The sequence below is a fragment of the Thunnus maccoyii genome, chromosome 11, assembly GCF_910596095.1.
Source record: "Thunnus maccoyii chromosome 11, fThuMac1.1, whole genome shotgun sequence".
NCBI classification, from domain to species: domain Eukaryota; kingdom Metazoa; phylum Chordata; class Actinopteri; order Scombriformes; family Scombridae; genus Thunnus; species Thunnus maccoyii.
This window is the reverse complement of record NC_056543.1, coordinates 32,240,923-32,259,075: the sequence shown is the minus strand read 5'-3', so window position 1 is coordinate 32,259,075 and position 18,153 is coordinate 32,240,923. Positions and strand designations below refer to the sequence as shown.

At 40.9% G+C, this 18,153-nt stretch overlaps 1 protein-coding gene across 7 annotated transcripts in view; it reads right to left on the bottom strand.

Annotated features, from left to right (window-relative positions):
* The window catches only part of lrch1 (leucine-rich repeats and calponin homology (CH) domain containing 1), a 93,722-nt gene that overhangs the window by 48,563 nt on the left and 27,006 nt on the right, over nt 1-18,153 (bottom strand). For all 7 annotated transcript variants that reach the window (XM_042425482.1, XM_042425487.1, XM_042425483.1 and 4 more), the window contains exons 2-4: nt 12,111-12,255; nt 4,303-4,429; nt 3,314-3,419 (exon numbers count right to left, since the gene is read on the bottom strand). In XM_042425482.1, coding sequence (XP_042281416.1) covers nt 3,314-3,419; nt 4,303-4,429; nt 12,111-12,255 — 378 coding nt within the window. The remainder of the gene's footprint in view (nt 1-3,313; nt 3,420-4,302; nt 4,430-12,110; nt 12,256-18,153) is intronic.

The window sequence follows — 18,153 nt, the reverse complement described above, 5'->3', positions numbered from 1 at the left end:
GTTTTTCTACATTTTGGTCATTTAACTGATGCTCTTGCTCAGTGTTCAAATGAAGTGGAAATAAGCTTTACTGACTCAAATATCAGACATCAAATATAAGAGCCACCACATGAGTGACCGAGTAAAAACTAAGCATTTAGATCAATACTATTCAATTTAGAGTACATTAGGAGCTGCACGATGCAGCAGCATTATTCATCAGTCCACGAAAAACACAGCTGCACCTCCAGAAAGATGTGAAGGAGTAAAGACACCAGGAAGGAGGCTTCTGGAAAATATTCACTGTTTCTCACTGGGGTTCAGTCCATCAAGTAAAGACTTAGAAAAACAACTCTTCCAACTCAATATGGTAGGCTCTTGACCTGTATTGATCCAATTAAAAGAAGGATTAAGCAGGCATTCTGTTTTGAAGAACTGTTATACAGTGCAGCTGCCAGGTACAACAGCTGACAGATGCTGTTGATCTGTAGCAAATTACAATCAGGTTAAAATTGCTACTTCACCAAAACCTTGGTTCAAGACAAAGTAGCTTGCAAAGAATTGTCTGCCTTTACATTTGGTTCCCATGAATATCCAAACAGTATTGTGGATGACTATCTTCCCTTTCCTCTGGCATTTCCATCAGGCCACATTTTTTTCAGCCAGATGCAAAAAATAGACAATGTACCGGGCTGATTGGTATAGAAACTACTGAGCACATCCCTTCTCACCAGATGAACATTTTTGATTTGAATCACCCCATGAGCTTACCTCTGTCTATCACCTGTCTAATTTTCTTCGATTGCCGACAAGACAGGTAGTGATGACTTCTGTCCTCTACTAGGGCTGTCGCAATAACTGCAATATTTGCAATGCTGCGACAAGCCAACCATGGTGGATGGCAAGAAACTGCCATAACCACGCCATGTTTTTCAGGCTATGCCCTTCTTGTGTCACCCTTCAGTGTGTGTGTACTGAATGTTTGGCAGCTCCTCCGGTTCAATTCGTCTCCCGCGTGATGAGCACTAGCTACCTGGTGCCCAGCCCTCATAACAGAGCTGGGCTCGAGGTGAGCTGACTGGGGGTTGGGGCTGATGCTTGGTAGTTAAAAGCACATCTGTGTGAATATTTTGTCTGGATGATATATTTAAACTCCCCGGGGTCACCGCATCACTGAGCAGACTGCCATTTAACCTGCGAGGTAGAGTAGTTTTCCACCAATCTAAAGGCGCATCCAGCCAGACTCCATTCATAAATCCCAGGTTTACGGGGACTTGGCTGTAGGCCAACATTGTTTCCTGCCACAACAAAATTTAAAGTGTTTACCGTGTTCGTTAGGTGCTGCTGCTCCATTCAGCTGACACATTATCAGACTAACATACCTTGACTTTCATACACACACAAAAAAGGTGCTAATATTGCAGAGACTGCATACCGTGCTGTTGAACCACCCTGACTCACCGCAGGGGAAATTCCTTCACCACAACATCCCTAGCCTCTACTCAAATAGTTACCTTACAACAGAGGCTTGAAACATGGTCCACATGGATTATTATCCACAAGTTTCTTCAGAGGTGGGAGAAGAGGGCCACATGGACAGGGCTTACCAGAGGTTTCCTGGTCATTATACCTTTGGGTTTACCAGGTCTGTCCAGTAGCCTCCCCACTTCCTGCTTCAAGTCATCACCAGGTGGTGATCGGTTGACAGGTTTGCGTCTCCCTTCATCTAAGTGTTCAAGACTTACAGCCAAAGATCTGATTGTATGAAGTCCATCCATCAGTTTTGCACTGCTTATCTGCTTCTTACCCTATTTCTAATAGCCCAGCAAACTTGTGAAGGGAACTCATGTTGGCCACTTGTATCCATGTTGTCATTTTTTCTCAAAGCTTATAAGGGTTGGAATGAAGATCAATCCATGAGCCAAGAGCTGTGGTTTTAGGCTCAGCTCCCTCTTCTCCATGACAGTCCAGCACAGCATCCGCATTACTGCTGACCATCCATCTTACCCTCCCTCATGAACCGGACCCCGGGATACTTGAATTTAATTCACTACAAAGTCTCTTATCAATATCAGACACTAGATAAACTCCTAAAGCACATTAAACTTGACCGTGCTGCTTGGACAGTCTGCCACTACCACAGGAGTCCAATAACAAAGAATCACACTCTGGTTCAGACCAGGTAGGTGGTTTTTGCCAATTAACCACCTCCAGGTTTCTATTCCTGGTTTTCATGTTTTTCCCCTCCAAAATAATCTTCTATGTTTTCTGCAGGCACATCTGGGCTCAATCAGACAAAACTCATTTGGGACATCAACAGATACATGCATAAACGCATCAAATGAAAATGATGACAATATAAGGACTATTTTACAGATGTACATCTTTAAGCTGCTTCCCTACTGGGAGTAATGGTTCATATTTACACATTTTCGCATATATTTGTTTGAGAATATCTAATTTGAGGAACATCAATAATATAACCAACTACAGAAAAAAGCATGTGTATCTCATAATCTAATAAACTAAATCTAAATAAAATTTAAGAGGAGTAAGAGTTTAAAAATTCTCATTTTCTTGGACCCTCAACAGACCTTGGAATCACATACTGTGACTAGAGAAAGCAATTCCTATTAACTCACACAACCCACTTTTCCCAGTTCTTCTGGTGATTTTAACTGGCAACCCTCCAGTCGCAAGCCTGCTTCTCCACAGTTTCAGCCAATCAGCAGCAGCCAGCCAGTCAGACTGGGTGGTGTCTCTCCAGATGAGCCTCAGAGGCTTGTGGTTGCCACTGATCTCTGTGTCACTGACTTATTTCAGACCTTTGGGGGCTGGAGGTCGTACTGAGGGTAAAGTATATTTTTGGGGACTGGGATGGGTGTGGCAGTACATGCAGAGGACTGTGTGGACTGAATGCACCTCACCATCATGTACAAATACAGATTGCTTCGTTTCAAGTCAGACGCTACCACTCAATAAAAGTAATAGCACTGGCATCTTTGGCTTCAAATGAACTTGAAAATTCATGAAAGTCACAATCTTCTTCTGTGAGATACAGATATAAAGTGGGGAAAAATGTTCCGGAAGCAGAAATTATAAGGGTTCATTTGATCTAAATCCTGTCAAAGAGAACATAAATTATAGTTTGGTCTAAATTAAACTCTGAAAGTAAACAAAAGGTTGTCTAAGCATAGCTCACCATCCTTCAGGACATCGTAAGAACTGTCTGTGCTGAAATCACCCAGACACAAGACACTACTGCTGTTTAGACATAAAAAAGGATAAAAAGGATCGTTTGGGCTATTTTTAACTGCTAGAAAGATGGACTCACCTTCTGGCAGGACACAGAGAAGGTTTCGGCGTACATTTAGCTCTCGCAAAGCTTTGAGTCTGCCGATGTGACGAGGAAGAGCTGTGATCTCATTGCAGCTGATGTCCTGTGGAGGGAAAGGCAACAACATAACTCAGCAGCTAGCAGAGTCCCATTAAATACATCACTTCATTTATTTTCCCTCACAGCAGAAAGCTGCTCTCCTCACTGACAACTCACTGCTGAGTTACTTCAAATGTTTGCAGGTGCTGCTGCTGAGCATCATGACTCATGACACCTGTCTGCTTGCTTCATATGAGCCACATCTGCCACATTTAAAGGACAAGTGTGTAGGATTTAAAGGGATCTATTGGCAGAAATGGAATATAATAATCATAAGTATGTCTAAATTAGTGTATAATCACCTGAAAATAAGAATTGTTGTGTTTTTGCTATCTTAGAATGAGCCCTTTATATCTACATAGAGAGTGAGTCCTCTTCTACGGAGCCCGCCATGTTTCTACAGTAGCCCAGAACGGACAGACTAAACACTGGCTCTAAAGAGGGCCTTTCAAGTTTTTCACAAGTTTTGCAGCCACCATAGGTTCTCCTACATGATTGGAAGGGGAGGGGGAGATCCTACTAAATCTTACACACTGGTTCTTTAAGGCACATTCTTCCCAGTGTTAATTTTTTTTTTAAGTAAAAATCCTATAAATACCAATAATACACAAATCCAGGTGAAAGCTACACTGAAAAAATATAACTTTTAGTAGAAATATTTCCTGATTTCTTTTTTAACATCTTGGAAGCAGATTTTGATCTGATTGTTTACTGTAAACTCAGCTGAACAGAATCCTCTAGAGAGCAGCTAACAAACTGATACACTGAAACAGAAAAATCAAGAAAATCTGTTTCGTACGACGCTCCTTTTAAATGTGATGTTTTCGGGTGAAACTTGGTACATACACATTATAAACATTAAGCACAGACATGTCTAACAGCCTTACCAGCTCCATGAGGCTGTGCAGCTGTCCGATGGTCTCTGGCAGGCTGACCAGCTTGTTGTTGCTGGCGTTGAGGACTCTCAGAGGTAAACCACACAAACAGGCCGGCAGCGAGCCCAGCTGGTTACGACTGCAGGCACAGAAATCAAGGAATAATTACTATAGCAATATTCATACAGGAAATGAAGCCCAAAGTGTTTGACATTAAGAGAAACAGGTGAGGACAATTCAAAAGCCATTTGAGTTGGGACTATAGGTGCAGAATCAGCTGTCAAGCTAACCCTGACATAATAAGCTATTTCAATTCTAATAATAGTGTTTCAAAGACATAAAGAGCAAAAAAATGTGTCTTTGCACACTCGTAGACAGACAGGTGCGTAGGAGATGAAGCAATATTTCAAAATAGAGCTGCAACGATTAGTCGATTAATCCATTAGTTGATTGACAGAAAATTAATCTGCAACTATTTTGACAAGCTAATAATCATTTTATTCATTTATTAAACAAAAACGTCAAACAGCTGCCGGTTGCAGATTCTTATATCAGCAGAATCATCTGTATCATACATGATAGTAAACTGAATATCTTTGGATTTGTGACTGTTGATCGCAGAAGACATTTGAAGCTCTACGAAGTTACAACAGCCATTCTTACTATTTTCTGACATTTTATAGACAAAACCATTTATCAATTGCTCAAGAAAATAATTGGCAGGTTACTTGATAATGAAAATAAGTGTTAGTTGCAGCCCTAGTTCAAAACAAAAAAAAAAAGACTCCTGCACACTGTCAACACTAATGCTAAATGTATTAAATAGCTGTGTTGGCGAAGCAACCTTCATCAGGTGTTTGACACAGCAGATGATAAAAGGCCTGCACATACTGTATACACATGCACCCACAGAACTATCAGCCAACAGCAGGGACCAAGCAATACATATATATATATACCTTATAGACAAAAAAAAACATGTGGGAAGAGGTGGAGGAAAGAAAAGATAATGATAACACCCAACAGGAGGTCTTTCCCACATTCCCCGATAAAGAATAAAATCAGTTATCATTATGTAACAACCATCGTTATGAATGAGGAAAATGATTCACAATAAACTTCCAAAAAGATTAGTCACAGAGGAGAAGCTAATATTGAAACAGTAAACAGGAAAGCTCATGAATATCTTTTAAAAAATAGGTTAAAAAAACACAAAACAAATAAATATATAATAGAGTGGAAAGCACAAACTATCATAATGATAATAAACAGGAATGTATTACACTGGGACACACATAATAAGTAGACTATTCTAGGTTATATTTTTAGGTGGACTTCTACAAAGAGGCTGATAACCAGAGTGTTTAATAACTGTCCTGACGTGCAGACTGTATGACTACTATATGAATGAGAGCAGAACCATAATGAGCCATTCTTCAGAACATATGAATATTTAAACACAAAATCAGCCAACACAGCATTAATATTCTATGAGGAGAGGTGAACAGTGAATGCTTGATAGAATAAATGTGTTCTATAATGTGATTTTACATTATAGAACAGTGTTGTTTGTCTTGTATCATACAGACAACAGAAAGCCCCATGGGCAAAAAAATGAATTTCACTTCCTTTTTCCTCAACATATGTATATGTCTGTTTGTGTGTGTGTGTGTGTGTGTGTGTGTGTATGTGTTCTCTCTCCATGTGGACGAGCTGCAGGAAGCTCATCAAAGATGTCCTCTCAACGGGGCGGCAATACTGCAGCTAAAACGCAGAACACAATGTACACAGTGGGAGACATCATAGAAACAAAACCATGAACTGTTCCTTTGCTGCACTACTGCTGCATTTTCAGGTAGAGATGTCCTGATCAAGTGCGTTCTTGTGTGCCCGATCCCAATTCAAGATATTTATTTTTATATTTTTTATAGCCTAATAATCCTCAAATAATCTTATATTTAACTGACTTCAGTTGCTGTACCTGGAGCATACAAACAACGGAGTGGGATTGGATTGGGACCTATATCGATCCTTCAAAACAATGCCTGGATCATATGGAGATATATGACTACTTCTAGGCTCAGTTCTAAACAGGAAGTTGATTGAAACTGTTTTCTCTGATGTCTGTTATAAAGGCCGGGTGTGTAGCTGGTGGATTGTTTCTACTGTGCAAAGACCAATTGGCAACCACCATGGCTTGAGGCTAAAGCCAATGTTGAAGTCCCTTATCGTACAATACTACTGATGGCCACTAGATGCTCCCATTCACTCCCATTCAAAAAGCCTCAACTTCTCTCTAGAAATACTAAGTCAGTCATCGGTTTCACGAGTCATTATGGTCTCAGTGTCTAAATTCAGGCACTCTAATAAGTGTGCTGGTGGTCATTTTGGACATTTTGCTCCCTTGATAGGATTTGAAGACTTATAGTAGCTTTGATGTCTGCCATGTGAGTGTTGATTGACAGTTGGCTTACCTGCTGCTCCCCCCGGCTCTGGGATTCACACTTAGTCCAACTACTGTCGCAATATTTCACTAACTTTAATGTTACTTGATTACGATACCTGCCCTGTTAGCACAATTTAGCTAAAGTAGCTAACGTGAGCTCAAGTGTACCACACGGTGTTCCCAGTAAGCTAGCTGGACTATACATCATTTCATTCAATAAGGAATGAAATAAGGAAGGAAGCGGGAAAAAAAGCTCTCTGAGCTAATCAGCTCGCTAACTGGCAGTTACTTAGCTCACTAGCTGAGACAATCAGTTTTGGAAAAATGTTGCCATTGTAAATGCGCTTTCAATGTAAGTGATGGAGGCCAAAGTTCCTCTCACACTTTATCACGAGCAGAATAATGTCTCACGTGAGCACAACAGTCCATCTACACTCTCCTCCTCTCTGTGGCCTCCACACGTCTCACTCAACCTGCGTTCAGTGTCTGTGTCCACAGAAGCAGCTGAGAGGACAAACTACCTTCACCAGGCTGACTGACAGCAGACATTTACTGAACCAAAATAGTTTGCATGTGGGCTCCACGGGAAGAAATCAACAGTGTTTGTATTTATTGATTCATTGATACGGTTAAGAAGTTGAAAACACATTTACAGCTGGATATTTGTGATTTAAACAGCTGCCTGCTCAGATTACGCTTCACTAAACAAATGGACTCAGAGGTAAAAAAAAACGCGGGGGGTCTCTGTGAGACTGTCTGAGACATTTAATGAAACTGAAGTATATCTGTTCTGTGAGAAAACACTTTCTATGTGAATCGGCCACAGCCTCCCTCACCATTCAGCAGGGGGCTGGAGACGAGAGACTGTCATGTCCTCACACAGACAGCTGCTCTGATGACTTCCCCCTGTCCTGTGCATGAGCACCAACGCCCCCTGCTGATTGGCTGGAATAGTGTTGTGTGGCTCACTCTGAGCCACTGTGTTTCCATGCTCATTTACAGAGCCAGGGCTGTGTATGAGCACCAGATTTTTTTTTTTCAGCGCACATTAGCTATATAGACTAGGTTACATGTCAGTAACAGAGATATGTGAAATCAGACGATGGCTTCTTTATTGATGGATCATCAATAATGATGTCTTGCTTTATATTATAGCAAACGTCCTTAAATGTTTCTCCTCAGTAGCCAGGCTCAGTTCTTTGAGGGTGCAAAAGCATGCATTGCACCCTCAGTTTAATATTTTGCACCCTCAGTTAAAATCTTGTATAATAAATGCCAAACACGGAGACGCACAGTCAGAATAGGCGTCTCTATGCTCACCTGCTATTTTGGTTCATGTCTGTGCAGCAGTGCAATGTGCAGAAGGGCTGAGTGTAGATGACATACATGACATGTGAGATACAACAATGAGTGCTTTCAGTACTAGTTCAGGATATCTGCAGGATAAATACAAGAGGATGGACATTGTACTTTGAATTAGTCAGAACTGCATGTGGTTTAGTTAGGCTTATTCCTGTTGACTCACCATCTCAACTGCGTATAAACACCTCTAGTCTAATGCTTACTCTAAAAGCCAGCCACTTCTGCTTAGAGGGAAGTCTGAACTTCAAACTGTTTTTAAAACTGTAACAAACTGTTACTGCTTTGTAACTTTGTACTCTGGCAGCTACAAGTGGCAGTGGAAGGGAAGGCTGTAGAACATCTAAAAGCTTCATCCTCTATAAACTAAACACCAGACTCGGTTACATTTCTATTCACTTCTCTGTATCATCACTAAATGCTTGATGATAAATCCATAGTCTTACACTAAATGCAGCATCAGGCAGCCAGTGAGTGAGCTGGGAAATAAATATCACCTTAATCACTTTAACTTGAAATATCACTTTAATGTCCCTTTTTTTTTAAAACATCTTTCCCTCTTATGGCTGTACAGCACTTTGGGTGTTCTCAGTAAATAAATCAGACTGAGAGAAGCAAAACCGAACAGCGTCTTTAAAATAGAAACAGGAGCACACATAAGACACACTAACACACACACACACACACACACACACACACATCTTCGCCACAAGACTGTGAAACCTCCTCTGACTCAACATAAGTTAGTTTATCCAACTGTCTTCCTGTATGTGTGTACACACACACACACACACACACACACACACACACACACACACACACACACAAGCAGACAATGGAAAAAGCAAAGTTACAGCTGGAGTTGTTGCTGCTTTAAAGTTGGAAAAGCCTCAGAGATTCAGTCAGTAAGTATGTAATCCACTCTGTGAGAGATGTCCTGATCCCACTCTGAGTCCTTTAATAACGCTAGACTCTCTGATCCTGTATTTATATTTACCTAACCATGAGATAAGAACATCATTCATCCTGAAGGAAATGTTTGAGCCAAAGATGCTCAGAATACAAAGTTAAAATAAAGACATACAGAAGATCTGCACTGCTGACTCGACATGTATCTGACACAGCTGTGGACTACATTTGACACTCCTTATTTGAATCTACACACTGAAAGTCCTTCTATTATTGATATGATATGGATGAAAGTTGCATGAACAACTAGAGAGAAGATGTATGACTTTGTTGGTCTTGTTGTGAAAGGGCCTAGATGAGAAGCTGCTACCTGAATGTTTACACTGCTCTTTGCTAATATGGGTGTGAGAGGAAAGATAAATGATTTGATAACAGGTTAGTATCCAGTCACTCAGCAAAATCATTTTTCCACATTGAACACTATCATTTCACTCGTATATATATGCGCTGTGGAACCTGGCTGTCGCTGCAACACTAACAGGCTGACGTGGACGAAACACAACAGAGTAAAGAAAGGATTAGATTTGGATCTGGTTTATTTTAGCTGATATCAATCCATTAAAATATGCCTGGATCAGTCTGGTGCCAATCTTGAGACTACTGCTAACTACCACCACATCTCTACTATCTGCAAACCCGTGTGTGTGTGTGTGTGATACAAGTAGCCACAGTATGTTTGCTTTACATACCAATCAATCCCATAGTTGTTGAGCTATTTCACTCATCTGACTTTTGGTGACGTCCTGATAGACTATAATCTATCACTCCTTTCAAACAGCATCATAGAAGGCTAATAACAATGCAGAAAAACTAAACAAAACTGAAAAACCTGCAGACAAAACTCCTCTGTCTAAGATTTGACAGCGAGCTGTTTGACTTTAAAGATACTAAAAATAAAGCTTCTTTATTGGTGGAGAGGAAGCCAGAGCATCCTTCCTGTTCTGACAGGACAGACTGTGTGTGTGTGTGTGTGTGTGTGTGTGTGTGTGTGTGTGTGTGTGTGCGAATTCTTTAAAAGTGATTCGCTCCTTTTTAGTGCTGATATCATGTAGATTTGCTGTCTACAGTGCTTATGAATATTAAACATCACACACACACACACTCACAGAAAGCCAGCAGTCACATGTTTCATGCATGTAAAACTTCTAATTAAATTCATTAAATGACTCATTTACTCAGTGATGTGAAACACAGTAGCATGACTAGAGAGCGTGTATGTGTATGTGTGTGTTGGTGCATGAAGAGGATGTGCGCTGGGTGACAGTGTGTTTATTCATGCTGTCAGTGTGTTTCAGTGAGTGGATCTATAATAACTGATTCATTATCATGTGACTGCAGCTGTGAGGCTGAGCTGCGGAGAGGAGAAGGTCTGATACATTAAAGAGAGCAAACTTGATTCATTTCATTTCTTAAAGCTGTTTAGAGCTGCAGCTAATGATACAGTTCTTCTATTGATTAGATTTATAATTAGCCAATGAATCAGTTAGTCTTCAAAATTGTGAGAAACTAAACAAATGTCCATTACAGTTTCCCAGCGTGTGAGAATGTTGGAACCCAAAGAGAATCAGATTAGAATGATATAAAACAGACAATCTTCACATTTTGAGAGGCTGGAACCAGAAGTATCTGAACATTAATAGATCAGCCAAAAAAAAGTGAAGTTCACTCACAATAAAAAAAAACGATCAAACAGCACATATGAAAGTGCAAATCAGGAAGCAGAAGTCAATTTGTTTGGGCTGTCCACACTGTCATTAAAAACTACCAGTATCATGGCCGCTGTTAGAAAAAGAAAATCTGAGATTGCGAAAATTAAGTCATTATATTACAGGAGAAAAGTCGTAATATTTGGAGAATAAAGTCAAGTGTAAAGTGTTGTATGTTATGCTTACAGGTTGACTGATGTTTTAGCATTTACTCCTGTAGCCCACACTTATCTGAACTTGTAAAAACGTGTGTCTGGACTGCAGTGTCAGTGTCAGAACAGTGTGGTTAAACCAGGCACCTTTGCTCTGTTTGGGATTGTCTCCATACTCCAGGACTTAACTTGTAATATCACAACTTTTTTCTTGAAATCTCTTTTTTTTTCCTGAATGTGGCCCTAATGCTCATAAAAAAAAACTGCTTGCATGTCAGGGGACAAAAACACTGTTGTGAGCTGTCTTCACCTGCAGTGTGAGAGTGTAGACGGAGATGACACAGTGGAGACAGCAGGGAACACCTTGACCTTTCAACACAGCGTGATACAGTACAATATGGTGATGTGTGTGAAGGTCAGCAGCAGGTGTGTGTGTGTGTGTGTGTGTGTGTGTGGAAGGTCTTTGAGTTAACTAACAGTCCACTGAACTGCCTGCTGTTTTTGTCGATACTTGGCAACTATTACAATTCACCCTGCGACATCACACACATGCAGCCGTGACCTCCACGATCAGCACAAGGCTGAGGAGAAACACACACACACACACACACACACCTGCAGCGACTCACACAGTGGCACAACAGCTCTGACAGGCAGGACAGTGGAATCACTGCGACCGCAAGCCAACACACAATATAGAGTCTGCTCACATTAAAGGACAATACCACTGTTTTATTTTTGCTTTGTCACTCTGATTCAGTGTGATGCTGCATTCAGAGTGTGGACACACACACACACACACACACACTTCAGAGCTGCAACAACATGAGGTGTTTGGACCATGGATGAATCCTTAAATGAAATGTGATACTGCAGTTTAAAGAGAAAATAGAAACAAACATAAAAAGAAAGTCAAAATGTCATCCTATAACTGTTTGGAAATGTTTCCTCCGCTGTAAAGCAGACTTTAGCCCGATATCATAGTGACGTATAATGTTGGATGTGAGCCTGTGTGGTTGACAGATCTACTGGTTGGTCAGTGTGTGCTTCTTCAATCAACATTTAATTGTATCAGATACTGATATACTGTAATGACAAACATTACTGAACTGGGGCAGGAGGTAAAAAACAGACATGATGTAATCTATATTGTCAAAAGTGTACATGAGTGTGTGTGTGTGTGTGTACCTGAGATTTAAGGAGGTGAGTGACTGCAGGCTGATGATGCTGTCTGGGATGGTCCTGATGCAGTTGTGATACAGGTTTAGTGTCTCCAAGGCAACCAGATGGCAGACCTCTGTGGGGACATCAGTCAGCCGGTTCTTTGACAAGTCTGCAGAGACAAAACAGAGAAAAGATGTATAAAAAATTCAATAAATAGCATTACAAACAGAGATATGTCTGCTTGAGCTCTATATTTTAAGCAAAGAGTAAGTAAAAAAAGAAAAGAAAGAAAAATGCTAAATGGACTGTACTTGTATAGTGCCCTTCCAGTCTTCTAACCACTCAAAGGGCTTTTACACTATGAATCACATTCACTCACATTCATACACTGAATGGGTACAGAGGCTACCATGCAAGGTCCCAACCTGCCCTTCAGAAGAAACTAATCATTCATAAACTGATGGCACAGCCATCAGGAGCAATGTGGGTTAAGTATCTTCTGCCTGCATTTACCATCACAAAATATAGTCCATCAATAAGCTTCTTCATATTGATATTTAGAATAAATTAACTGACAAGCCACAATCAAAATAAACCATCACTTCTTACATTCTGCAGCAGAGACACAGCAGCAGAGAAACTTTTGTTTTAAGTGCAACTGTAGTCAAACTCAGGCTGCTCAGTATTTGTCAGAGGGGCAGAGGTCAGTCACTCAGGGCCAAGATTACTGACATCACATCCTGCTGTAGCCCAGCAGCAACATTATCAACTTGAGTTATCAGCAGCAGCCAAATAAGGCCAAGAAATGTCAAGCCAATTATTTCACATTGTTCTGGTGAGGCTGAGCTCAGGCTTCTGAAAACACATTTGTTTTGTTAACAGAGCGAGAACAGACCCAGAGTTCATTTCCTCTGGAGGCAACAATCATGGAAAAGTTGTCTGTGTTGTATTTTTGTATTCAGTGTTTAGATTCACTCTGTTCCGTTCAAATCCAACAAGGCCACATCAGCTCACATAGATCTGCTTCACTGTTGATTATTTATCATCCTGCTGGTCCCGAGTCATGAGAGAACATGAGGAACTGCACCAGTCTTCTGTTGATACACGTTACAGTGCTGACGTTATGATGACCACTAACTACCTGCAGCTTCTATTCAAATATTAACTGGTTTACATTGCTGGTTAGCAACATCACCAGCACATTTTAATGGAAAAAGACACAAGAAAAACCCTTATTTGTTGAAATATTTAGCATCGGATAAAAAGATGTGTGTCCTGTACAGAGACAGGTCCAGGACATGTTTAGCTTAGCTTAGCACAAAGACTGGAATCAGTGGGAAACACCACATTGTAACAAGAGTTGTACAATGTTTTCAAATGTTCAACTGTTTTCTTTGAATGAAATCCTCATAAATTTAATATAATTGAATATCAAATAAACCTCAACATTTCTTTATTTTATCCAACAGGTCTAAATACTACAATACCCATAAGCCTCCGGTGCAAACAAACATAAATTGAAGCTCTGTGATTGGATGTTTCTTGCCAAAATGCATCTTGGGTATTAACTTCTCACCTTCTGTTTTCATGTATCTTTGACTTTTCATCAAAGAATCAGATATTTTCTAACGCAGTTGGAAATCTTTTCTACTGATGATTTCACCGGGAGAGTTTCCTGCTGATGCAAGCTGTAGAAGAGCTCCAACTGTGAGTCATGTAACGTTGCCTGTGGACAAAGGAATGAGATTTTTTTTACGAGATAGCCCCTCCCACTTCACAACTCAGTTAAACGTGGATTTTCTGGTCACATAGCCGCCATCACGGGGTGCTATAGCGAAGAAAAACACACTGCCTGACCAACCGTACATCACACATTCAAACACCTCCAAACCCATCCATGTGTTTGTTACATTCATCTGCATCATCTCCTAATAGAGGCCCGGTCCATGTCTGTCTAAACTTGTTTTTCACAGCGCTATAAAAAAAAAAATGTTCAACCTGTTGCACTGTGAGCCCACATGTTTGTGTAAAAGTGACTACAAACGGACTACTGTGAGAGAGAAGTGCACCTGTGTTCCTGTAAACAGTGAAATGTGAACACTCAATCACAGCTGCGTCTCAGCATCAACAGCACAGGCAGCATTGCATCATGGGTCATACAGTCATACAGGAAGTGCTATTTAAAACAGTGTAGTTTAGAAAACAAAGAGCCAGTCAGTCCTGCTTTCAACTTCTGAGCAAACAGCAGCGGTCTGACTCAACTACTGACTGCACACACACACACACACACACACACACACACACACACACACACACACACACACACACACACGCTGCTGTGTGTCTGATACTATCTGTTTAGCCTCTGAAATAATACAGTGACCGTGACCTTAATGAAAAACACTCATACTGCAAAACATTAGAGCCACACACACACCGACGCATGCAGGAAGAGACACATTAAGGACACATCGATCTCACAGTCACACATCTGTCATGTTACATTTAAATGTGTCCACACATGATGCCATATAAGGCATAATACAGGCCTGAGGTCATTTACCCCAGCACGCACACACACACACACACACACATTGGTGTATTTGTTTACTACTACCACTATTCCTGCTAATCAAGCAGCAGCAGTGGTAGTAGCTGACTGATGCTTATGTCCTGCTCAGTACATATTTTGGTCACAATTCTTTGTGTCCTTGTGAAAAGTGTTAGTTGTTATTAGGAATACCATCTGTTGGGTTGTTATCAGCTCTGATATTGACCTCATTAAGCAGATCAGGTCTGAGCCAGCCGTCACCAATCCACATCAAATACTTCCATTTCTCTTCTGCTCTGGTTTTCTTCTTTTCTTAAAATTCGACTCCCTCTCCGTCTTTGAATAATCTAGAATGTATGAATATGCAAATACTGTTCATTTCAAAACTGCAAAAAATATAAAAATATACCAAACAAAATGAAAATGATTGAGTCCTGCTGCTCTCTGAGGTACCTTGCTGGAGGACACATCAGCGGATTGTTTCCTGACCAGCAACCAAAACCAGCTCCTCTAACCTCCAAGGAATCTTCCAGAACTTATCTCTGCATGTTTGAGAGGACATGAACTGAGCTGATGTGGGAGGTTAAGGCCAAATTCCCTCCAGTTAACTTGTTTCAACTCGCAGCAGCAGCAGCAGCAGGCAGCAGCAGAGATAAACAAGCCGAGCTGCCGGTAAAGGTTTTCAGTCTGTGTGCTGCTCCTGATCGTCAGCGGCTGATAATACAACCGTGTACTGGATGAACATTTCCTACTGCTTTTCAGGTTTGAGTGTATGTAAAACAATGGAAGCAACAGCCGTGAAAAGAGTTCGGAACTGTTGCCACAAGAATTTCCTTATAGGCAACTGAGCCCGACAAACAGTTTAAGACAGATAAACTTTGGAGAAGTTTATCTTCTTTATGAGAGAAAAGGCCCGATGCTGTAAACACAAACAACACACACACACACCGCACCCTGTGAAGCAGGCGTGGGGCTTCCTGTGTTAAGAACAACACTGTCTCTCTGTAAGGAAACAGGTAGTGACCTCATCAGGGTCATATAGTGGGTCAGTGTGCTGTTGTTCATGTGTGGCCTTTGACCTCTAAAAGAGGAAAGATAGCAGATTGATATGATACAACAACAAAGCTTTTTCACTACCTGAGGCCTTTATTTACCTCTCCTGTACAGAGGCAGACCTTTATATGAAACTAATTCCCCCTCTTTTAGAAGATCAGCCGTTATTTTCATTTCAAACCTGCCTGAAGTTTGCATTTATATCAACCCCGTTGGATTGATAAACTCACCTTCACTACCTGCATCAGTACAACAACAGAACCCTGCTGCACTCCTTGCTCTGCTGCTCTGAAATTCCATTTATAACACAAATACTTTTCACTCACTAGTTCCATTTGCTTACATCTTGTGGTTGCTGTTACCTGCAACCTGCCACTTGCATTAAAAAAACAAAAAACACATACAGTCAAAAGTTTGGACACACTTCCTAAAGGGAATGGGAAGGTGTGTCTGAACTTGTAATTTTCCTGATTTAGACATGAAAAATATCTGATCAGAAAAATAAGTAAAAAGACAACAAATCTGACCAAACACTATAGACGTTTGATTCTCAGGACTGAGAAGGACTGAGTTCCAAGGTTACATAAGGAGTTTGGGTTCAGTTAATGGGACGTGAGGTGGCCTACAGGGAAACAGGAAGTACTATATTTGTGGCGTTTTGTTGTATGCGAGGCTATGATACTGATACTATCTTCTTAAAGTACGAGCTTTATTTAGCAGCCAGCTTTTCCCCGACACGTGTTCACCACGTGACTTCACATTGAACCAAACAATACAAGTGAACACTGACATGAAACCCAGATCTGTTCATCCACATCCAACAAGCTGGCTGTGAATACGACTACCTGGTTAAACTGTTTCCATGACAACAGGAGTAACGGATGTATAAGTGACCTGTTTGAAGTGCATAAGGGCAACATGTGAGAAGTGATGTGAACTGTGTGGATGACTGTGTGACCTCAGTTTGTTGTACAAAGACTTGTACTGTACAAATACTCAGACACAGTGGAGGAATGTGGAGGCTGAGCAGCTGAGACACAAGAATGTTTGCTGCCTACTGATTAACACAGAGCTCTGTCATCTGACAACACCACAGCAGAGACGAAAAGGGAGGGGAGGAGTGAAGAAGAAGGAAGGGAGGGAAGGAAGGAAAAGAAGGAGGGAGGGAGGAAGGGAGGAGAGAGGGAGGGAGGAAAGGAAGGAAGGAAGGAAAGAGGAGGGAGGCAAAAAGAGGATGGAATTAAGGTCGTTTCATAGCACAACACTGATAAACTCTAGATCATGTATAACAGCTACTAACCTAGCATGTCAACAGATGCATCTCAACTGTTTCTAGCTAATCCAGCGAGTTAAATACCTGACAATTCAGGGTGTGAATCAGTGGACACTGGTTACCTTGGTAACATACTGTAGTAACTACAGCAGGGCTAGCTGGTCGACGGCTGTGGCTGGTGAGCTAACCCAGGCTTTCACATGCATTCATTTATTTAATATCAACATTGACCACCACATATTGATTTTCTGTTGTTTTTTTACTATTAAAATGGGTTCAATCTTATTTCATAGTAGACCTGCATACAGCACATTGATTGGCTCAGCCCCCTTGCATGACTCTCTCTCTCTCTCTCTCACAAACTCATTGACAACTGTCTGTGAACAGCCCCTCCTCTCCGTGCACACTCTGAATTAAAACATGATCATGGGCGGGAAGAAGGACTGTTGTGTTATCAATACTTAGTCAGACGTCTGACACAGTTCTAAACTAAAGTGTTTGCTCTGTGAGTCTGCAGCAGCAGCAGAGTGGCAGCAATTCATCTGTTGATCATTTCCTTGATCAATCAATTCGTTATTCGGTTTATAAAATGTCGATCACTGTTTCCCTCCAAGATGACGTCCCGACTAACAGTCCACAACTCAAAGATATTCACTTTATATCACAGAAACCAGAAAATATTCACATTTGAGAAGCTGGAATCAGAAAATGTGGACATTCTTATCTCAAAGCATGACTCCAAACGATTAATCCATTATCAAAGTAGTTGGCAACTAATCAATTAATCATCTAGTCATTGCAGCTCTAATTCATAATCAATAAACATGCAGTTCATAAAATAACATGCAAACACAGACAGTTAATGGCCAAAACTGATCATGAGCATGACATGGTGAAGCTCCAAAAATACTGGATCCTACACTTCCCATAATGCAACTCAGTGTTGTTTTGTCATTAGACCCTCCCTGACTGCTAAACGCCCACATCTTTCAAACTCCGTACCTCCAGACTCTCTCAACATGATGACATCACTGTGACATCATGCTTTTACAGGCTTCTCATGACTAGTAAACTGACCTGTGTGTAAAATGTGAGGACTGGCATGTAATTATTAATTTCCCTGTGGAGCTGATGAACATAGAGAGAGCACAAACTATGAATACTAAAAGCTCTGTAGTGAGAGGGGATGC